Here is a 22,936-nt window from a genome sequence, read left to right on the forward strand (position 1 = left end):
TGGAGCAGGAAAAGGGAGCAGCCAGAATATGGGGAAAATAATTGCCTGAGTGTTGTGTCCCCGGAGGAGAACAGTTACAGAGGTCTAGGACCCCCATGTCACGACCCAGCTACTGCAGGTCATGTTGTGCTTTCATAAATCTGTGAATGCTTGCCTCACTAGTTAGAAGCTAACTAAGGCTTAGATTAGGGACAAAAAAATCCATGCATCCTTTGTGGGTTTCATTTAATCAATAACATTTATACCCTATGAAGAATGGGGCAGATTCTGCACAGGCATATCATCAATCCAAACCTTTCCCAGTTGCAGAGGTCAGTTCCTGATGTGCTGGGCAGAGGAAGATGACAGCAGGGTGATGTGATGCAGGTACATGAGGCTCCTATATTGTGGGCAGGGCATCCTCTTGCTGCCAGCACCTCACATTTGCTAGGGGCAGGCTGGGACTTCGGAGCCCGCGGGCCAGGCTGTAGAAGTGAGGATGGGATCTCAAGGCTGCTGCTGGATTTCCCCACTGAATTCCAAGTACATGGCACTGCAAGGCATATAATACAATTTAGATGCATTAGTTCCTGATTTGTGATTGCAAATTGAATTTTGCCTGGCCAAAACCCCAAATACTCAAATGGTAATTAAACGTGTGTGAAGGATTTGCACTCTCAGTATTTATTATTTATAGACTGAACCCACAAATGCAAATGCCGTCACCTGCTCCCAAAGCACACCATGCTCCCTGTGCACAGTCACTGAATTCCCAGGATTGTCCAGCGTGTCCTTTCCCATGTCCAGCACTGAACTGGAAGGTGTGTGAAGCCTGGGAATGCCAGCCAGCCAACAGTGATGCCTAGGGCGATCAGACACAAAATTCCCCAATCACAGCATAATTCTCACCCTGCACAAGCAATAGGGCTGCAGCCTGGAGCATAGGGAAAGGACATAGAAACCGAATCACTTTTAAGTAGTTTGGGGGGAGGGTGCACAATAAACTGTCGCACACTGCTAATGGCTACCTGTTTCTGCTATCAAAAAAATGGCATTACTCACTGATACCCAACACTGACAGCACTGAGCTTTTCAAATAACCTTTCTGAGCACTCCTGTGCAGGCCAGAACAGTGCTGGGCAAGCCAGGGATCCTTGGCTGGTGGCAAAGACAGGCTATGGAGCAGTCAACATTAAAATCAACAGCTAGCTCTGCAATAACCAAGTGGTTCTCACAGTGACCAAGTGAGAATGGACTTTGCAGAGAAGACATAACTGGCAAACTGTTCCCATAAAACCTCTTGCAGTCACAGTTTTACAGTTGCCAGCTCTACCCCTGGTTTTCCTGAAGTTCCCTCCCCATAATGCAGACAGAGGGAGAAAGAGCTTTGAAACAGGACTCTGCTGGGAAAGCAACATCAGGCTCACCCTCCTCCTGCTGTGGACTGCAGCAGCAATGAAGCTCAGCACAGGAAAGAGGCAGTCTCCTGATCTCCCAAGGGTGTCTGAAAAGCAGCACTGAACAACCTAGACGGGACCATTTTGATCACCTAACCTGCCATGCAGCTGCAGTGAACATAAATTCTGACAGGCTTCAGTTTCCACTTAGCTGGAACTTGTCTCTTGAACACAGGCACCACAGATTAAATCCTTTGCATGGCAGTGTGACTACCCTGGTCTTCCACAGCTCTCCCCAAAGCACAGACCAATTCTCCTATAACTAGGAAAGACCTTTTGAAGTGACCAAATAAAGACTTTCAGGGGCCTTAGGGCACTGAACTATGGATGTCTGCGCCCACATGTCTGCACACATGCAAGCACTGGTGTACTTTTGCTGACCGCATCCAGGGCATGGTCTAAGCTGCCATTTGGCTCCAGCTATGCTACACAGCAGGACAACACAGGCTGTAGCCAAGGACATCAGCTGGACAGAGAGGAGCCTCAGGAGTCCCCAGGTCTGCCCAAAACCACAGCTAGGCTGAGCCGCCTTAGCAGCCCCTTGGAACCATACATTCCATCTTGGCTTTCAGTCTGCATTGCTCACAGAAAGTAGTAGGTTACTGCTGTAAGGTAGTAGAGGATGATTTGGATTAATTTCCTTATTTCTCTACCGCTTCATTAGGCACATCCAGTGCTGCCTTTCCTGGGGGTGGGGCAGGGCCCATGCCTGTGTCTTCATGCACACGTGGAAGAGCACCTTGGACGGTCAGAGCACCCCCAGCTGCAGAGGAGCTGTGGGACTGTGCTGGGGGCACCAGCCCGAATGTCGGCATCTGTCAGTGACCAATAGTCGTGACACCAATGCTGCTCGCTGCCATATGCGTGATCATGGGCTCACGGCCCAGGACAGGTGCCTGCATGTGGAGCCTCGCGTGCTGGGGAGAGGGGCCGCTGGGGGTTACTGGGGGTACAGCATGGAAATAGTTGGCACTGGGGGCTACTGGGGGTGCAGCACGGGGAGAGTGGGCGCTCGGGGTTACTGGGGGTGCAGCCTGCGGTGGGGCTTTGGGGGTTACTGGAGAACGATGTCGAGAGTAACGCTGGTGGTTCCGGGGGCCCGGTAACAGGGTGGAGGCGGTACTAGCGGTTTGGGGGTACGGCTCGGGGGACTGGGGGCGGTGCCGGCCACTCCGGGGCACGGCTGAGAGGCGGCGCCGGAGCCGCCGCGGTGTCGGAGCCGCTGCGGTGCCGCTCGGGGGCGGGCCGGGCCGGGCGGCCGTTCCGCCCCCCCGTGCTGCGGCCGGGGCTCGGCCCCGCTCCGTCCCGCGGCGCAGGGAGCCGGGCCGGTGTCAGGGCCGCCGCCCGGCCGGGCCGTAGCCCCCGCAGCCATGGCCCGCGTCTCGGCGATGATCAGCCCCGTCCTGGTGCTCTTCGGCTGCGACCTGTGTTTCGTGCGAGCCAGTAAGTGCGTCCGGGCCGGGAGGGCACCGGGGCTGCGCGCCGCCGCGGGGCTGGCGCCCGCCCCTGCTGTGGGCTGCGGTCCTCGCCAGATACCCGCGCCGGCCTCACCGCATCCCCGGCGTGGCCTTTGCCGCGATCCCCGAGGACTCCTCGGGCACCCCCGGGGCGCCGCGGCCTCCGAGCCCCCTGTGCCTTCGACGGTGTCGCGTCCCCTCCCCGGGGGGACGGCTGCTACCGCGCTGCCCTTCCCGGGGGCTCCCAAGGGCTCCCGCCACGGGCGGGGTGCGGGTAGCAGTGGGTGTTCTGCGCCCCGCGGAGCGCGGCCCCCGTGAACCGTCCTACCCCGAGGGAGCCCCTGCCCCGGGCAGGGACACTCAGGGCTGTGGCGGGCTGGGGCCGGCCGGATGACGGGGATCCTGTCCCTTCCGGCCGGTGTTCGCTGGGACATCGAGCTCAGTGCACCCGAGGCGCCGCTGTCCTTGTGTCCTTTCACTCGCCGAGATGGCCCGCTGTCAGCAGCCGCTTCCTGCTGTTTGCCCCGCGACAGGTTACTGAGATATTAAATCGAATTGCGAGTACCAGACGTGTTCTGCTACATTCTGCCGTGTTGCAAAACACGTAGTGACGGATTCATGAAGAGATGCAGTTGGGGTGTTAAAAAGGGGCCACTTATTTTTAGATGTGCAGTCTGGTGCTTACTCCCTGCTGCAGCAGTAAGTTGGGCAAACATCTGGGTGCCCTTGAGCAGCAGCCCCAAGGGCATGGGCCAGGGGGCAGGGGTGGTCCACTCTCCGGATCACAGCAGAATGGGGATGGCACCGGTGGAGCCGTACCCTGTCCCTCTGCAGCACCAAATCTGCCAGCATCCCTCGTGAAGGGTATCTGTCTGTTTCCCTTTGCTGACCCATGGAGCCGGGATGCATGGCATATCTGATCCCATGTCCAGCCGCCCACCGGCCATCCCTCCCACTGTCCACTGCCTATCCCTGCTGCTGCTCACTGGCCATCCCTCCCACTGCCCTCTGGCCATTCCTTCAACTGCCCACTGGCCATACCTCCCAGTGTCCAACCACAGGCTGCAGTGCTGCTGGCTCCTGTACACAGCCCAGCTCTTCCCACCCCTTAATCAGGCCCAAAGGAGCACACTGCTGTACAGAAAGGACAAAACCTGTGCCAGGCCTTAAGTAAATGACTGTACTTTCTGTGGGGGTACCCCTTTGGTAATATGGCTTTAATAAAAAGTGAAGCTGGATCATTTATAAATGATGTAGAATCATTAGCAGTTAATACATTGAGCTAAACAGTGGCACACTTTTCCCAGGGAGCCCAGCAGCATCTTGACTTTACAGCCAGAATGTGTTGGCTTCAGAGAGCATGCTTTTTGGAGCCCTTGCGTTCACAGACCTTTATGGCAACAGCTCTGGCACGAAGCTGCCCTGATCTCAGCTGCAGAGCAGGCTGGACAGTATTAGATGCAATGTGGGGGTTATACACAAAGCTTTGTCCTTTTGAGGTCTTGTAACAACTTTGAGGTCTCATCTGAATTTCATAGAATCCTGGAATGGTGTGGATTGGAAGGGACCTTAAAGTCCATCTCATTCCACCCCCCTGGTATGGGCAATGACACCTTCCACTAGACTTGTTTGCTCCAAGCCCTGTCCAACCTGGCCTTGAGCACTTCCAGGGATGGGGCAGCCATAGTTTCTCTGGACAACCTGTGCCAGGGCCTCACCACCCTCACAGGGAACAATTTCTTTTCAATATCCCATCTAACCCTGGCCTCTGGCAGTGGGAAGCCATCCACTCCTTGTCCTGTCACTTTGTCCAAAGTCCCTCTCCAGCTCTCTTGGAGCCCCTTTAGGCACTGGAAAGGGCTCCAGTATCTTACCAGAGCATTCTCTTCAGGCTGAACAACCTCAGCTCTCCCAGCCTGTCTTCAGAGCAGAGGTGATTGCCATTAAACATTGCTCTGTGTATCTAGGGTGAACTTCTCAAGTTTTGATTTCTGAGGCTTCTTGTCTTGTCTCTTCCTGATGGGTGTGCAAATCCCGTGTGCTCAGAAATGTATTTTCTGTAGTTCATTCAGCACCAAACTGATCAAGGAACACTGTTTTTTCTAATGCAGAACTGTAGCCTGGACACCAGGTCTCCTGTCACATAGGCTCAGGGCTGCTGGCCTGGAGTCTGCACCAAGTGTGCTTACGATGAGTGAGTTCTGGGGCACTGACAAGCCAAGTGCATTGTGGCTCCATTATGCCCCCATGTCCTCTCACCCTTCTACTGCCAGTGAGGGACAGTCCCTGCACAAGGCCTGTGCAAGCTCTGGCTAAATACAGCTGGAACACTTGCCAGCCCTGTGTGGACTCAGCAGCATGGCTTGTGAATTGGTGCAGTGCCTTTGTTCTCAAATCATCAGGTGACTCAGTCCCAGGGCAGTGTCTCAGCATCCCCAGCCTGAAAACCTCAGCTGGGACAGGCTGGGCTCCTTGCAGAAGCCTAGAAAATTCTCGATCAGAGCTGGACAGCTGCTACAAACTCCATCCACAAACTTCTGTGTTGCAGAGATGTCAGACCCTGTCTTTAATTTCCTCACATACACTTAAAGGTTGGTAGTCAAACTGTCCCCATTGCGCATATTCAGGACTTTTAAAATTCTGTTAGATGTAAAAAAACCACCTAATTCATTACGGTGGATGTATCCTGGAAGCACCATGTCCTGTTCTTGTCCCGAGGCCAGCTGGCAGAGTCTGGTCATATCCATGGTATCAAACTCATGAGTTCCAAAGAAGGAGGCACATCAGTGCTACCTGTGAGGAATGGTTTTCTGGCTTGTCCTAGTTCCCAAGCCATGCCCAAGAGTGGCTTGGGCACATATTGGCTGGTGCAGACCAAATTAGTCCTTGGACCAATCTCCCTCACTGGATTCTTGGGCTGTTCTGACCCCATTATGTTTGCTAGCACACACCTAGCTAGCTACCTAACTAGTGGTAACCTAGGTCAACTGTTCTTACGCTTGAAGACAAGCAGAAACATGCAGCCCCCCATACACCCACACTTTGAAATGCCTGTGTCTGGGACAGTGCAAGGGAGCAGTTGTTTGCTGGCTGACACGGTATTAGCTGAGCAGCTGACCTGACACCAGCCGTGGCTGGGATGGAAAACCAGACTAGGCTGGAAAATGGCCCAGTGGAAAAGGACCTGGGGGTGCTGGCTGACGGCAGCTAAACGTGATCCGGCCCAGAAGGCTAAGAGCATCCTGGCTTGTGTCAGCAATAGTGCGGCAGCAGGACTGGGGCAGTGATTTCCCCCTTCTGCTGGACACTGCTGAGGCACCTTGAATCCCGGTGTCAGTTTTGGGCTGCTCACAACAAGAAAGACATTGAGAGGGGCTGGAGTGTGTCCAGGGAAGAGAACAGAGCTGGGGAAGCGACTGGAGCACAAGTCTGATGGGTGGCTGAGGGAGCTGGGGGAACTCAGACTGGATAAAGGAGGTTCAGGGGGGACCTTCTCACTCTCTACAACTCCTTGACAGGATGGTGGAGCCTGGTGGGGGCTGGGCTCTTCTTCCAGGGAACAGGTGACAGAACAAGGGGAAATGACCTCAAGTTGTGCCGGTGGAGGTTCAGGTTAGGTATTAGGTAAAATTTCTTCACTGAAAGAGTGGTTAAGCATTGGACAGGCTGCCCAGGACAGTGATGGATTCAGCATCCATGGAAGTGTTCAAGAAATGACTGGACATGACACTTTGTAACATGGTTTAGTGGGCATGGGGTTATTTGGTCAAAGGCTGGAGTTGATGATCTTGGAGGTCTTTTCCAACCACAATGATTCTATAATTTCATCTGCAGGAAGCTCAGCTCCTCTGCCAACAGAGTACCTACACCCCGAGCGGTGGACAGGGCTGAGTCTGTGGCTTTGTTCAGCCTGTTTTGCTGTTGGCTTGTAGGCGAGCACGGTGTGCATGCAGACAAGGCTTAGAGACTCCCTCCCTCTCATAGGTTAGTTATGAACCAGATTCCCACAGGCAAAACTCTAGAGAGACACACTCTCTGTGGGATAAAGGATGTTTGAGTGTATCTTTGAATCCTTTCCAGTTTTCCTGACTCAACCTGTTATGAAGGAGAAAAACAGAATCCTGTGGTGTCCTTGTCTCTGGTGACCCTCTCTCCTGGTGGTGTGTCAAACTTCTGGAGACACACTCAGTCCCAGGGTCTCTCTTAGAACATGTTTTCTGGGCTCTCCTCTCTTTTAATTGCCCTTGGCAGACCACAACCCTGAATTTCTCAGTGGGAACCACAGCCTTCCTCTGGTTTGAGCTGACGCTGGGTATATTCAGATCTGAATGAATGCACTTAAACAGCTGGTCTGCAAAAATCACCTTTCCTTGTCACTCTATCTGGGGTTGTTGGTGGTGTCATGGTTGTCCTTTCTCTTGTTCTCAGGTGCCCCCTGGAACTCTTTTTCTGTACAAATCACAGGACTGACTGTGTGCTACACAGGCAGCTTGTAGAAGGGCACTGACTTATATGTGGGGAGTGAGAACACACAAACAGCAGCCTCAATGTCTTTCATGTGCTCCTGTGTCTAACTTCCAGACAAAATTTGGCTTTGTGTGCAGGACTGTGTGGGATCCTGCTGTGCTCTTAATGCTGTGAAATCTCAAAGTGGCAGTGGTGCAGACCATGGGTCAGTCAGGTCCACTTTCCATAGAACAGCAATGGCCAAGCATTGCTGCCAGCTTTGCAGCCAACAGCACTGCACTGCTGGTGATGCCTAAGATTTTTAGCTTTTTATATTTTTCATATATTTGGGGCTTTGTAGATTGTTAATGCATGGTTGTAGCTTTTAGTACTTTTCCTATCTTTCTTCCCTACATTTAGGAACAATAAAATAACCTTATAAACACATTCCTAAAAATATTATTTAGTCTTAGTCCAAGAAGAGAACCAGGTACAAGGACATTCTGTTTTCCAACCAGAATCTGGAGCAGGCATAACAAAACTGGGGCAAAAGAAATTTCTGGACTGCTTCCAGTGGGGCAGGACCCCAGGAATTATTACCTAACCAAGTAACCTTTTAATTGGACCGTATATGATAAGTATACTAATCGACTTACCTTATAAAAATTGTAACATTTACTATACCAAATATGATTTTTGCCATATTGTGTACCTGAAAGCTTTCAAGTAAAGGTTTACTTTTATATTCATTCTAACATTGTTGGGAAGATCTATTCTGTTTTCTAGGCATCACTGGGACAGCCAGCTCTGCCTTCAGCATTGGCCTTTCCTCCATGCCCTGGAGCAAGGAGTAATGCCAGGCAGAGGAGATGGCCAGATTGAGTCGTAGAGTGTGTTTATTCCAAGGTGCCCCATTTCTGTGTCACAATCAATATATCATTGCTGTATCTGGGCTGCTTCCTACGCAGTTCTGGGTGGTGTGCCATGCATTTGTGGTGTGCCCATCCATGGGGCAACCCCAGAGCTCTGTGCCTGCGTACTCCTCATGCACACAGTGGGCAGCTGCCTGCCAGCCCAGGAAGCACCGTGCTATGTGTGTGCTGCTGCTGGCAGGTCTCATGCTTGTCCATCTGCTGTGCCACTCATCTCCTGGGGACAGGTTTACCAAGGAAGGCGCTCCCTGTAGCCCTAGCCAATATGGTGCTATTGGCAGGTGTTGGAGAGGCCCCATGGTGATGTGCAGGGCTGAGTGCCTGTTCTGAGACATCTTCTTTTGCCTCTTTCCTGTGCCTCGCCTTGGTCCATGCCTGGGTCACCCAGACAGGCCACCGTCCCCTGTCAATGTGACTGTGACGCAGCTGAAGGCAAACTCTGCCACAGTGTCCTGGGATGTGCCAGAAGGAGACGTGGTCATCGGCTATGCCATTCTTCAGCAGGTATCCAGGATCTGTCCCCAGGGGGCTGGGGACACTGATTACCAGCATGCTCCTATGTCCTTTTGCCACAGTCCGGGGCTCCTCTGGCACCTGCCCGAGGACACCTCTGCTGCTGAGCAGCCCTTGCCAGGGTGCCCCATCTGAGCCATCCATCCTGGTGGGAGGCAGAAGACTGTGGGCTGCATTGGGGGGGTAGTCCCTCCAATGGCTTCCCTGGGATTTCTCTAGGTAAGGATGGTGCTTCAGCCATGACATAACCCTTCTTTGCTTGCCTTGCTCTGCCTATGCAGCCCTGGGTGATGGTGGCTTCTCCAGGGAGGTGCCTGGCTCTCAGGCCACACAGGGATGCTGAATAGGCAGTGCTGGCCAGTCCGGCCCACCCTGGGGTGGATGGTTGCCTGGGAAGGGAGGAGTGAGGGCATAGCCCTGCAGCTGGGGGCTTGTGCCTGGTGCAGCTGGAAGCAGCCTCCTGGGGGTGACAGCTTTTCCCTCTGGCAGAGGCAGGATGGGCAGATGCAGCGCTTCATCCGGGAGGTGAACACCACCAACCGTGCCTGTGTGCTGTGGGACCTGGCAGAGGATGCTGACTACATCATCCAGGTGCAGAGCATTGGCCTGTACGGGGAGAGCCAGGCTAGCAAGCGTGTCCACTTCCGCACCCTGAAGGAGACTGATCGTCTGCCTTCCAACAGCTCCAACCAAGGTGAGGCACCTCCTTCCAGCTCGCCCATGGCTGCTGGTGGGGCCATACCTGGAGGCCTGTACAGCAGATGAGCAGGGATTCAGCAACCAGTGAGGAAGGTGCTGCCCTGAGCAGCAGGCTGCTGGGGACACACAGGGTTGTACAGGCTGCTGTTGTGTCCACTATGTGTCCACAATAATGTCCCCAAGCTGTGGTTTGCAGCCTTCCTAACCCAGGTCTTAGAACCCATTCAGCTAGGCAGACTGGCCAGGACAGCTGCTGAGGCCTGCCCAACTGCTGCCCGTAGGAAGCCAGAACTGAATAGACTTTCAGATCTTCCAGTCTGCAGGCTACCAAAGGACAAATGACTGAGTTCCATGGTCTCCCTTACTACTCGTACCTGTGTTGTCTTGGGGTTGCCTACATGCTGGTCCATGAGAGATAATCCAGGAGTCCCAGAGAGATGGTGCCCATAGAGGGCATGGGAGTCTGTCTCCAGCACTAACCATGAGAGGGATCTTGAGTATGGCAGGGCAAGCAGATGGCTGACTTTCCTCAGAAGTTCTGTGTTCAACTGACCTGACCTGCCCTGGTCACTGTGTAGAAAGAGACCTTACTGATTCCCTACATGAACCCAAACAAGCTGTTGGAATCCCTGACTATCTTTGTAGCAAGGATGGTTTATCTGTCACGGGAAAGCTACAGAATGTCTGGGGGTCCTCTCCCCAGACAGAATGTCATCCCATACCCTTCCTTGTTTGGGGGAGGTGGGCTTCTCTCCTTTGGAGTTCCTCAAATCCTCCAGTGTTGCTGTAGTGGGAGAATATGTGCTGCCAACCCTGCTTGGGGGGGTCTCTTCTCTGCAGGTGACATCACCATGGAAGGGCTGGACAAAGACCGGCAGCTGCAGACAGGCGAGATTATTATCATTGTGGCTGTGCTGCTCATGTGGGCGGGTGAGTGCCACAAGCAGTGTTCTGGGGCAAAGGTACAATCCGTGGTTCAGAAAGAGGATGTGGCTCAAGGGAGTGCAGAGGCACATTGGTGAGGGTCTGGCACCCTTTCTAGTAAGTCTATTGAGTCTCTCTAGGAGTTGGAGCCAGTGGGGTAAAAGGAGCAACCACAGCCACTGCTCAGCAGTAATGGCCTGGAGTATGTGGAAGAGCAGGAGACAGAATGGGACCTGGAATTAGAGGGTGAGAGCATCCCAGCTGACAGTGAGGATTGTGTTGCTTGGGCCTTAGATGTCATGACTGATAACACTATCTGGTAGAGGCTGTACCTCAGTCTGCTAAAGCTGTAAAGTGGGTGATTTGCTCCTGTACAGCATGATTAAGGCCAGTGCTCCAGCAGGCAGCAGGTTGCCCTGGGAGCATGGGAGCCTAGAAGGTAAGTCAGCTCCTGACTGGTCACATGCAGCTGCTGTGAATGGGAAGTCATTGATCCCCTGCTCCCTTCCCAGTAAATGTGGATTTTGTAGTGGCATCTTGCAGAAATTTCTCCTTGCCCTGGCCTTGACACTTTTCTAGTGCGCTGGAAGAATATACAAGATGACTCCTGGTAGTTTACATCTGGCATGGGTTGATGTGTCAGGATGCCAACTGGAAGGAGTCAGGCCCAGTCCGTGTGTGTCTGTGTGTTATCACACACACACTGGGGGTTGAGTGAGTCCAGCATGGTCACACCTGGGGGCATAGCTCCAGACTCCTGTGTCCAGGGTTCCCAGGTGTGGGACATGCTGCATGAGATGCGTGCTGTTAAACCATGACAGAGTGACTGACCTCAGAGCCAGTTTGCACAGACAAGGACAAAGGCTGGCTTTTTTGAGGGTCACAAGCTCAGTAACTTTAATGCCTTGCTGGAGGCACTCCAAAACCCATGCAGCTGCCCAGTGACCTCACTGTCCCTCTTTGAGTGCCTCAGCATCTGCCTTTGGTGAGTGCTGAGCACCTCACGTGTGGCCCAATGGCCTTAGCCACATCCATGTCTGTCTGTCCAAGGAAACTGGCCTGGCCACATATGCAGAGGTACCCGAGGTGGTGTAAGCTGATGCAAGTGGGGGTGTGGGTATGCAGCACCCCAAGGAGCCCTGGATGCAACTGCTCTGCAGCTGGGATGCCGTTGGGAGGGGAGACAGAGGCAGCCACTGTGAGGGAGTCCTTCATCCAGTCTATCTTTCGGCAGCGGTGATCGCCCTGTTCTGCAGACAATATGATATCATCAAGGATAATGACTCCAACAACAACAAGGAGAAGACAAAGCCGTCCTCAGAACATAGCACGCCAGAGCGACCAAGCGGAGGGCTGCTGCGGAGCAAGGTGAGTGGGGAGGGCTGGCAGGGGGGATGGCATGTGGCATCTGCTGGGGCTTGCAGCCTGGACAGATTCTGACTCTCTCCAGAAATGGAAACACCCCAGCTTGTGCTCTCACCCCAGAGACTGAGGGCTTTTAGGGTGCAGCCCTGGTCTCCGGGGCAGTGTGTGTGCCCCATGGGTGATTGCAGGAGAAATATTGGAAGAGATGATAGGATATAACAGCTGGGAGAGCTCTTGCATTGCAGGGTGGTACCTGATCTCTGACTGTAACAGACCCTTCATCATGCCCCTCCAAGGCTGCACCTCTCCTGCACTGATGGACAGGTCTGGCTCCTGCCTGTTCAGGCAGGAGTGGACGTGCTAGGCAGCTGTTCTCATGGTTCCTGCACTAGTCTGTCACTGCTCCCTTTCTGCCTTCACTTCAGCTGGCTCCAGGTCATCACCACACAAGTCATTCCAGAGCCCCTTCCTCACCCTGATGGGAGTGCTATGCCAGGCTGTGGATGGGGAGGGAGCAGTACCTTCATCTGGCTGTTCCCTCAGCACCTGACATTTCTCCCTTTGTTACCTGCCAAAGACAGTGATTTATAGCCCTGATGCTCTAATGGGACCGTATGTTAGGTTTTTGCTTGTGTCTCATCTGCCGCCTCTGTCAAGGGTGGGAACTCCCCTCACTGTGTTGCCTGACTGCTCCACTGATACCACATCTTGGTTTCCAGCAGATGTCAGGAGCAGAAACTTCCTGTTTGGACTTCAAGGCCCCAGTTCCCCTCCTCCAGATTTTTCAGCTTGCTGATTACTCCTTGCCAAAGAGATCCCTCCTCTTGGATCCCTACTCCAAACTGACCCTGCTCTGCTGAGGTCTGCTGGTCTTAATGCCTGCCACAGCCTGAGGGGCTCTGACATGGGGTCTGATCCCAGTGGTGCAGCAAAGCAGGGTCTTAAAGCAGATTTTTCTCTCATAGAAGAAATCTCCCTCGGTCAATATCATCGAGGTGTAAGTGCAGCACCAGTTCTGCCGTCTGGGATCTTGGGTGTCCTGCCAGAGCCAAAGCAGGCCTTGGAAGAAGAGGCCAGCACCAGGCGCCCAGCCTGGAATTCAGCATGCGACGATCCACGTATCAGAACTCCCGCTTTCCTGAGGGTACCTGTCTGGGGATGTGCATGGAGCCAGCTCCCAAGCCATGCATGCAGAGTGTGGCCCTGCCCATCCCACATACCTGGCCCCCCCTCCCCTCCCAGTGCGGAGCATGAAGTTGAGGACAGGTGGGGGCCCACACCACCGGCTAGGGTCGGGGGGAGCCAAGGGGAGCTGAGGGGCTGGTGCACTGGTCTGAGGGGAGGCCACGTCCCTGTGCGCGGGCTTGTTCAAAGCCCTGGGTGCAGCTGTGGCACTGGACCCCTGCCCAGCATCAGGGGGCAGACCTTGCTCTCAGCTGCCTGTTTGGCCTTGGGGGTTGCTTGCAGAGAGCAGGAGCTGCTCCCCTCAGGGCCCTGGGGCTGAGGGAACAGGGCAGTGCAGGCATTACCCCAGCACTGCCAGGAGAGCTGTGCCCAGGTGGTAGGAGGGTTTGTCTGTGGGGCTGGGCCCAGCCAGTACAGGGGATGAGCAGATTGCTGCTGAAGAACAGGGCTCCACTGCACCCTGTCATGGCTGTGCAGGGGCTTCAAATTCTCTGTCTACTGCAGAGGACAAAGACACAAGGGACAATGAGGAGCTAGTGCTGTCACAGTGCCTGGCCAGCCCGCAGAGCCTGCAGCCGGGGCAGGGAGTGCTGGTGGGAGCCCCACAGGGCTGGGGGAGTGGGCAGTGTCAGGGCATGGCTGTAGCTCTGCTGTGTCCCCAGTAGGGCTCAGTGCTGGCACATTCAGGCTTGTTGAGGGCAGCTGCCAAGCACTTTTTGAGCAGCACAGTGCCTGTGCTGCCTGAAGGAGACAATGTGGTGAGGTGTGCAAGATCTCACTTGGAGGGAATAGGGTGAAACAAGGAGGCTCCCTGCTGCCCTGGCTGCTGCTCTCCCTCCATGCTCTGCTCTGCAGCCTGCCACATACAGGCTCTGCAGCCCTGGACTCAAGCATCACAGGATCCAGCGTCTTCCAGGAATAAATCTCCCAGTAAAAGCACTTTCAGGACTTTTCCTTCCAGGTGCTGCTCAGCTCCTGCTGCAGGACTAGGCGGGGAACGGACAGGATAAGCAACTCCTGTGGCAGGGTCTTTTCAATAAAAGTATCCTGGCTCAAAGGCAGCATCAGAGCTGCAGGTCTGTGTGTGTCCATGCATGCATACATGTACGAGTTCTTGAATGCATGTGTCCTGGCCTGTAGGAGATCTGTTCCTGCATGTTGTGCAAGAGCTGGAGGTCCTCCATGGTCACCTCACACCCCTCTGGCCCTTAGGGAGAGCTGCTGCTGCGAGCTGGGCCATGTGGTGCTGCTGGACCAGCTGCAGGCTTTCCCACTGAGGGTGACATCTCTGCAGAGAGCAGAGGTGTCCCAGCAGCAGGACCAAGAAGAGGAACAAGGTCTGACCCTGACAGGCTGCAGGATGGAATGACTTGTGCTGCTCTCTGCTCAATTGAGGAGAGGGGTATCTGAGGAGCAAAAGCACCGTGGCGGTGGGATGCAACTGCTGCTGGGCTGTAACCTGGGCTGCAGGGAGCATGGCCACAGCTCCAGAGACACAAACACCTTGCTTTGCCTGCTAGCTTTTTTTTTTTTTTTTTCAAGGAGGTACATCAGAAAAAAACTAGGGCTGTCAGGGAAGTATAAGAGTTTTAAGGATGTTCTAGTGCCCTGGAAAAGGTTTAGAAGTTCTGTCTTGGAAGGTCACAGCAGACACGCCTGCTGTTATGAGATTTTTAGTCAGGCCAGAGGCACACACAAAGAATCAAATGTGTAGCAGAGGTGAGGAACTAGGGAAGGCATGAAAAAAAGTCAAAACGCAGAGGTTGTGACCAAATAAAACAAACAACACAAAAGTCTGACATTAAATGTAAAATCAGGGGGTGTTGTTGAGGAAAAAACCGTCTCCCTCTGCAAAAAACCAAACCAAACCCCAATCCACCACTTCTTCTCAGGCTATGGTGGTGCAGGAGGGCAGGGAACTGCAGAGATGAGTGCTGGAAGCTGAGAGCCTGACAGTGACCTGCTTAGCCTAACAACAGTTACATGTTGCTCTGTACTGCCAGCTGAGGGAGAAAAGGCATGAAACCACATTCAATATGCGAAACTACATTCAATACGCAAAACCACAAGTGAAAAAAACCATGCACAGCTCCTGACTGATCCATGGCACTCCAGGCATCCCCAGTGCTTGTGGCACTCACTGGGAGACTGGCCCTGCCACCCCAGCTGCAGCCAGCGATTGGTGCTCAGCTAGGCTGTCAGTGCCACCAGCCTGAGAAGGGCAGCTGTGCAGAGATGGGACAGGAACCCAGTAGTGAGGGCCTCGAACACAGCTGCAAGCTGTCAGCTGCCAGAGAAACCAGACGTCCTGGTGGCTGCAGCCTCCCCTGCCCCATCTGGGGAAAGAAACCAAGTGCCTGGCTTGCCTCTGTAGAGCACAGCTGGGGTGCAGCAGGGTACAGACACTTCAGAGCAGCTGGCACACAAGGGCTTGTGTCTGCCCTGGCCTCAGCATGGTCAGTGTCAGCTCCTGTCAGTACAGGTGACATTCACAGGTGCTCAAGACACCAGCTCAGCACAGCAAAGCCTAAACCTGCTCCTCCCAAGTCACAAAGGCACCCTGAGCCCTGGCAGCCCTCAGCACAGGAGGAACAGCTCCCTCAGGGCTTGCAGTCAAGGAAAATGTGGGAGTTCCAGGCTCCATGAGCTTGGGGCACAGCAACCCTCACCACAGGCGATGCACCAGACACAGTACCCTGCATGCTTATGCATGGTGCCCATCCAGCACTCAAACCCAAATGACAACAGTAAAAAACTCAGTTTATTTCTCTATAAAGGCAGAGCTTTCCTTTAAAAACCAGGTTGTTTTACTCGAGAGAGGGTATGGGGCTGAACTGCAGGGGCAAGGCCTTCATCACACCAAGAGCTATTGCTCCCTGAGGGTGTACACTGCCTGCATCAGGCAGGCTCAGAGCACACGGGGTGGTCCTGCGTGGCCCAGGAGTGAGCAGAGTGAGGAGCATGGGTCTCCCAGCCCAAGCTGGGAGCAGCTGCAGCTTGAGGCAGGTTCATGCAGGTGGCACAGGACAAGGAGCAGGTGTTGCAGCCTGTGCACTCTATGGCAGCAGTGCCAGCAGCCCCCGTGCCAGGAGGGCAGTGCCAGGGCAGGGGTGGGCACTGGCTGGCCCAGGTGCAGGCACAGGGTGAATCCTGAGTGGCTGGTCCATTGTTGCAGAGATTTGGCTTAGCCCAGGGGAGTCTTGGGGCCAGCAGTCCTGGGACCAGTGCTTGGGGAGTTTCCAACCCCTCCCAGCACCTTCCAGCTGTCTGGGGGCGGCCCCAGGCGGTAGCACAGTAGCTGTGCTGTAGGAGAGCTCAACTGTGGCACAAGAGGTGTTAATTCTGAAAGGTGAGAGAAAGGAAGACATGGACCATAAGGCATATGGCTGGGAGCCCAGCACAGCCTGCGATGGGAAGCAGACGTTCCCAGGTGAGCATCAGCCCCCCTTGCCTTACAGAGGACATGTGGGGGGATGAGCCAATGCAGCACTGAAGGAACTTACCTGCTGGGCTGTGGGCTCCCCTCCCCAGCTCCTCCATGCTGCTTTGGAAGAGAACACAGCATCCATCATACCCCAAGCATGGCCTTCTGAGAGACATGGCATGCTCATGACCCTGACGAGGCAGGAATGGTGCTGCAGCACCAGGCACTAGGAGTGCAGAAGGCCCTAAGCCCCATTTCTACCAAACTCCCTCCCCAGGCCAGCCTGTCCCGAGATTGCAAAGCCATATCTCCTTCCCATCAGGAGCCCCATGTCCAAAGGGGTGGTGCTTCACTGGGCTACACATACAGCTCCAGTCTGTGCATGCACTGGTTCCCGGGCGACACCAGCTCAGCCCAAGCTCAGACCTGCCAGACCCCAGCTGGGTGCCCGCTGCCACATATATGGAGAACAGCCATGATGGAATGGGCCTCTCAGGCCCACCACCAGCACTTCTGTAGACCTGCAGGTTAATCCTCTGCTGCTGGACTGTTCCATCAGCTCCTCAGCATAGGACACACATCATCAAGCTCAGCCCACAACCCCAGTCCATCCAGAAGTCAGCATGACCAGGCCTCCATTCTGGTCCAGCCCCCAGGGAAATCAGTGGGAGAAGAGGGACAACTCCTGAGTCCCATTTGGGAGGCATGTCTGGACAGGCTGGCCTCAGCAAAGACTGGCAGAAACAGAGTAAGAAACATCTCTGGATGCATCCTGGGGGTCAGCATCTGTCCCCCACATCTCTGCTGCAAAAGCTGGACTGCATGGTCTGTCCCTCCACCACTCAACCCTCTGTTCACTTGAGCTTTCAGCTGATAGTGGCAGAGAAAGAGCAGGAAGCTTCCCCCTTGGTTCCATGCAGCTCTCCTCCATGGTCCCACCATGCCCATTGCCCCAGAAGCTCCCCTTGCATGGGGCACAGAGAAGGAAACAAGACAGGATTCACCAGAGAGATCCCTGAACACAAACAGCAGCTCACCACCTACCCAGATAAGGTTTCACTGACATTATCATCTTCCTCCTCCTCCTCCTCCTCCTCCTCCTCCTGGCAAGCAAACAAAAACCCACCATGACATCTCACTGCATGGGCAGGCCTCTGCCAGGAGTGAGGCTGGGCTGCTCAGAACCCATCTGGCCCCTTCACAAGACAGTCACTCCCCAGGCACAGTACAAAGGCTTCCCACAGGCAGTGGGGGAAAGACTGGAGTGCTGGGCTGCCAGAACCCTCTAGGCTTGGGCACACAAGGACAGACAGGCCATCGCTTGTCCCACATCCCCTCCAGGAGTGAAGCCCCAAACACAAGCTGTGAGCGTGGACAGAGCTGCTGACACAGTGCACCTCTGCCCAGGGACAGTGGTGGGTGTGCACACCCTGCAGCTGGAGGGGCAGACAGAGACTACTGGGAGCAGGCTGCACACAGGTACAACCCAAGCACTGCCAGGCTGGACTCACACTGGAAGCATGAGGCCAAGGACCAAGCATCCAGAAGCTCCCAGGCAGGGATACAGTGAGACCAGCATGACAATGCTCCAATTGCTGTGGCCATGCAGGAGGTGCAGTGCAGATGGGCTGGGCTGAGCCTTAGCCCAGGCTGGCAGGATGATGATCCAAGGGTCCTCTCCTTCAGAGGCAGCTCTCACCCCAGCCATGAAACCAGGTGTGCAGCCCAGGTCCTAGGACCCTGTGTGACAGAGCCAGCAGAGCAGGGCTGAGGCTGCAGCAGTGCTGGGCCTGACAGCAGAGCTCCAGGAGTACAGACACTAAGGAACTGCACCTGCTGTGTGAGCCACACAGTATAGTGCACCTCCTCATATCAGGCTGCCATGTGCGATGGGGACTGTGCAGGTATCAACAGGGTTCTGGGAGGGCAGGAGCAGGGAGCTGCAGAAGGGTCACTCTGTCCCTGGCCTAACTCCAGACAGCCCTGGGCATGGACCTGACTTGCACATACTGTACCCCAAACTGGTGTCTGAAGGGAGCGCTCCCTGGGGGGGCCGGCTCACGGGGTCTGCCGGGCTCACTGCTCTCCAAGACACATGAAGGGTGAAGGGGCTGATCCTGCCTAGAGCCTGGGACAGGGCAAAAGCAGCAGTTAGTGCCTGCAACCTGCAGAAAGCCCAGCTGGAAATGTACAGGCAGGACTGTGGGTGAAGAACAGGGAATCCCTGCCGTGCTGGCGGAAGGGTGCAAAGAAGGGTGAGGGGTCACTGCTCAGGGCAGGTACCACCAGGCCCTGAGCTGGGCTACAGCTCAGCAATGCACAGCAGTTCAGCACAGAGAGCAGGTACACACCTCCCACCCCAACCCACCCCAGCCAGAGATAGGGGAGTGGCAGAGAACACAACCACAAGGACAACACTCTCCCTGCCTGGTGTGTAACACCAGCCAGGCAGCAAGCCATCTCCCCTTCCACACAGCCCAGGATAGGGTCCCACACCAGAGACACTGATCCCAGGGCTACGCAGAAGGACACATCTGAGAAATTCCTCTTACCTGCATGTGTTGCTTCCCAGAGATCCAGCGCCATCTGAAAGGCCTGGGCCACAGTCAGAGTCACAGCCTGGGCCTGTGTACATGAAAGAGAGGGAATGTCTGCTTCCATCTGGGCCCTCAATCCAGGATAACCTCAGTGCCTTGAAATCTGAGACCCCCAGCATCCCTTGCTGCCTGTCCCTGCAGAACACACAGATGGAAGGCCAGAGCTCAGTTCTGTGTCTGTCTGCCCCTGGGGGCCAGCCACCCCCAAGAACAGACCCTCAGGAGCTGGGACAGGAAATCCCCCTTTGCTTACTCCCTGCCTCTGCAGCACATGAGCACACCCACTCGCTGGCTCCTAATCCAGCTGAGGTTTGCAGAGGTAATGGCCCCTCTCACTGAAGGGAAAGAAAGCAGGCCCTTGCTCCCACCCATACCTCATGGAGCCAAGAGCAGAAGGCAAGTGCTTACAATCTTCTTCTTGGGTGAGAGGAAGGCATGGCACTCCAGTGCCCCGCTCTCCTGGCTCTGGGCAACATAAGCAAAGACTTTGTTCTGCAGCTTGTCTGTTGTACAGTAGGAGATCCTGTGGGCAGAAAGGAGCCGTCAGGACAATCCGGGACCCTGGCACTGGACTTCTGCTGCACTCCCAGCACATCAGCAAGCACTGCTGACAACCTGAGGCTTTCACCTGCCCAAGCTGACCACACAGCCCAAACCCCCAGCAAGGGCCAGAGGCTGCCTGGCACCTGCAGCAGGTAAGAGATCACTGCATCCACAGGCACTCCCTCCTGCGCCGTCCCAGTGTACCTTGTAGTTTTCTGATGGCCAGCTCAACCCAGTGTGTGAACTCGAGCATTGGGACAAGAGGAGCACAGAAGGGTAGGTGATTGCCTCCAAGGACACAGCTGGAGGCCAGGCAGAGGGATGTTCTGACCTGGCACATCAGCTCTGGCGCTGAGACCTACATTTTGCAGCAAATGTCTCTGCTTCCCATCTAGCCACCAGACTTACTGCCCTCACACCCAGCACCCACAGACACCCAACCCAGCCAAAGGACAAGTGGCAGCAGAAGAAATCAACATCAGCTCTCACAGCAACTGCCTTTAGCCCACCCATGCAAGCTGCAGTTTCTGGCAGCCTACAGCCAGAAGGGTGGTCCCATGGCAGTGGAGGCAGACATGCAGTCCTGTTCTAACTGTGGGGCTTTCCAATCACGAGCCTCAAAATCCTGCTGAATGCCAGAAGAGACAAGCAGGGCAAAAGGAGATGATGGATGGGCTGATGAACTCAAGTCCACCCAGGACCCTGCCTACACTCAGCCTCAGACAGTGCTGGGGGCACAGCACAGGGAGGGTACAGGCCTCAGGGAGCCAAGGAAAGACCTAAGTTTGAAGGTACTGCTGACAGAAGGCCCAGCCCTCCTTGGCTACTCAAATTCCCATCAGTCTTCAGCTGACTGCTGGGGAACACCCAGCCCACACCCATGACATGCCCACCTGTAGATGGAGATGTTCTCCACCATCTCTTTAGTGTCTGCATCCTGCAGCGAGATGCCCCTCGGAGACACCGTCAGAATCACCTTCTGAAACTTGCGAGCTCCGACCCGTGCCTGGCAGTAGAAAGACACCAGCAATTTCTGCAAACCTGGCAAGGGTCTTCACTTCACCCCCTTGCTGGAAGGAGCCCCGCAGACTCTGTACAGTATCACTCACTTGGATATTTGCTGCAAAGACTCCTGCTGTAGGGATAGGACAGCAGAGTCTGGCAATCAGGCATGCCCTGCACAGAACACTCTTCGAATCTGTTCACACTACTGTCACACACAGGAAGGGATAGACCCCACCTCCCGCAGTACTCCACCCTCCTCTCTGTGCTGTAGCAGGCACAGCTCTGCTCCCAGATAGGTTCAGGTGTGGGAGTGGGTGGCTGGGGCTGTCCTGCAGGAAGGCAGCTTCCCCACATCACACAGGCAGACACCAGTAGCCTCCTGCATGCCACCTTCCTCTTGGGAAGGGCACAGTCCCTCACTAGGACACAGTCCCTCACTAGGAGCTCAGGGCTAGGACACAGACACCTCCCAGAGTCCAGGGGCTGGGCTCTGACCTCAGCACACCAGGGCCCCAGGACTGGGTCTCACCGTGGCCACGATCCTGCGGATGGCGGCAGCAGCCATGTCTTCTCCTTTTGGTTTTTCTACCAGCGTCATGCCCAGATACTTGAGGGTGAAGCACATCCCCTCAAGCAGCGGCTCCTGCATATCGCCCCAGCTCTCAGGAAGCTCTGCGAAGACAAAAGCCCTTACAAGCCATGTGCCAGCAGCCCCACAGCTAGTTCCAGCAGAGCCACCCCACGCGTGGCTCACAGCAGCAGTGTTGCTCCTTGCCCCCAGCAGGACACTCTTCTGGCTCTGTGACACTAAGAGGAACAGAAGGAGTGGGCAGTTCACCCTTGAAGCTTTAGTCCTCTAGCCCTGGAAGTCCAGGCTCTGTCAGCACAGACAGCTCCTGCATATCTGCACAGGGCTGAGGATGCTGCAGCCCTCACTGCTATCTGCAAAAACCTTGCATTCCTGGGTCTCATCTGTTTCAGTCTCTGTGGTGCATTCGTCTCAGCCACCTGAGCTGCTGGCACACTCGAAGAGCAGCAGCACTTACTGCCACGCTCAGATCAAAATCCCCAGATTGTCCCAGTGTAAGCAGAGCCAAACACCTTGGCATCTCACTTGCAGCAGCAGGCTGCCAGGGCAGGGGCAGCTTAGTCAGCACTTGTGATCCAAGCTGGGGTGACTGGGAAGCAACTGCACCACAGAGATGCTAAAGAGATGGGAATTGCCAAGGTATGTACTGTTCATGCTAAGCTAATACTTTCCAGGGTTATTTTCACCTCTTCCCTGGGATTTGCTCCCTGAGCATTACTGGCACACTTGCAGAAGGGTCCAACTCATAATTGGAATAATCTGAACCCACAGGGAAATCAGGAGCCTTTATTTGCACAGTGTACTCTTGCACAAGTGACAACTATCAGGGAGCCTGCCTGGTGCCATGCAGGCACCAGTGACCTCCATCCCGGACAGGAGAACCCTGTGTCACTCCAAGCTCTGAGGACAGTCCGTGTATACCAGGGCTGCCAGGGCAAGCGCTGCTGCTCCAGCATAGCCTTGGGCAGCCAACTGAGAACAGCCAGACATGGCCCTCCTGTGCCACAGGGTGCCTGCGGGGTCATGGAATCATGGAGCGGTTTGGGTGGGAAAAGATCTTAAAGCTCATCCAGTTCCACTCCCCTTCCACAGGCAGGGACACCTTCCACTAGACCAGGTTGCCCCAAGCCCCGTCCAGCCTAGTCTTGAACACTTCCAGGAATTGTGTCCTTGGGTCGGTCTCGGATCCTGCCGTGCCGCAGATAGCACGGGCTGGCCTGGCACACTCGCAGAGGACCAGGCGCGGCGGCCCGAGGAGGCCGGGGAGGTGCCCGGTGCAGTCCAGCGTGTTCCAGCGCCTGGCGCAGCCGCCCGGCCCCGTCAGCCCACTGGCGCGGGCGGCCTCGATTCACATGTGGGGCAAGAGGCGACAGCCCGGGGAGCGGGGCAGCGAGGGCCCGGCGAGCGGCTGCAGCGCTACCGTGCCCCGCGGCCGGCAGTGCCCCGGCTCCCTCGGCCCGCCCCCCGACCCCCTCGCCTCCTCTAGCTCGGCTACCCCTACGGCCGCTCCCGCCCCCTCAGTCCTCCAGGCCCCTCGGACTGCCCTGCAGCAGGCAGCGGCCGCACTCCGAGCCCGACTTCGCCGAGCTAACGGCTCCCCGCCCGGAGCGATGCCCGGCCCCGACCCCCGCCCCCGTCCGCACTCACTGCGCCGCCGGCGGAGACCCAGGCCATGCCGGGCGAGGCGCGGGCTCCGCAGCACGGCGCGCCCCGCCGCACGCAGCGCCTCCATAGCGGAACCGGGATCGAGCCGAGCCGATCCCTGCTGGTGTGGCGGGGGGGGAGCCGGTCCCCGCGGGCTCGACGCACTCGCGTCAGCGC

General features: G+C 55.6%; 2 protein-coding genes across 15 annotated transcripts; one reads left to right on the plus strand and one right to left on the minus strand.

Moving 5' to 3' along the window:
- Positions 1 to 216: 216 nt before the first annotated feature.
- On the minus strand, positions 217 to 22,918 carry LOC125323746 (low density lipoprotein receptor adapter protein 1-like). Of its 10 annotated transcripts, none has more exons than XM_048298982.1 (9): positions 22,763 to 22,918; positions 21,056 to 21,198; positions 20,415 to 20,527; positions 19,387 to 19,501; positions 18,934 to 19,006; positions 18,397 to 18,509; positions 17,426 to 17,478; positions 16,461 to 16,501; positions 16,047 to 16,299 (listed from the first exon to the last, which is right to left on the minus strand). In XM_048298982.1, the coding sequence occupies exons 1-9, from the start codon at positions 22,845 to 22,847 to the stop codon at positions 16,142 to 16,144; spliced, it is 894 nt and encodes a 297-aa protein (XP_048154939.1). In that variant the 5' UTR covers positions 22,848 to 22,918; the 3' UTR covers positions 16,047 to 16,141. The 10 variants fall into 10 exon arrangements, with proteins under 10 accessions (XP_048154940.1, XP_048154933.1, XP_048154932.1 ...); XM_048298980.1 differs by having other exon boundaries at positions 16,461 to 16,498; positions 17,426 to 17,484; XM_048298976.1 differs by lacking the exon at positions 16,461 to 16,501 and having other exon boundaries at positions 15,697 to 16,299.
- Positions 2,721 to 14,026, plus strand: FNDC4 (fibronectin type III domain containing 4). 5 transcript variants are annotated; one of them, XM_048298986.1, is made up of 7 exons: positions 2,721 to 2,879; positions 8,660 to 8,775; positions 9,274 to 9,478; positions 10,324 to 10,413; positions 11,642 to 11,775; positions 12,492 to 12,633; positions 12,741 to 14,026. In XM_048298986.1, the coding sequence occupies exons 1-6, from the start codon at positions 2,807 to 2,809 to the stop codon at positions 12,630 to 12,632; spliced, it is 759 nt and encodes a 252-aa protein (XP_048154943.1). In that variant the 5' UTR covers positions 2,721 to 2,806; the 3' UTR covers position 12,633; positions 12,741 to 14,026. The 5 variants fall into 5 exon arrangements, with proteins under 5 accessions (XP_048154943.1, XP_048154944.1, XP_048154945.1 ...); XM_048298987.1 differs by having other exon boundaries at positions 12,495 to 12,633; positions 12,738 to 14,026; XM_048298988.1 differs by lacking the exon at positions 12,492 to 12,633 and having other exon boundaries at positions 12,738 to 14,026.
- Positions 22,919 to 22,936: the final 18 nt, after the last annotated feature.

The sequence above is a fragment of the Corvus hawaiiensis genome, chromosome 3 (assembly GCF_020740725.1).
Source record: "Corvus hawaiiensis isolate bCorHaw1 chromosome 3, bCorHaw1.pri.cur, whole genome shotgun sequence".
Classification (NCBI taxonomy): domain Eukaryota; kingdom Metazoa; phylum Chordata; class Aves; order Passeriformes; family Corvidae; genus Corvus; species Corvus hawaiiensis.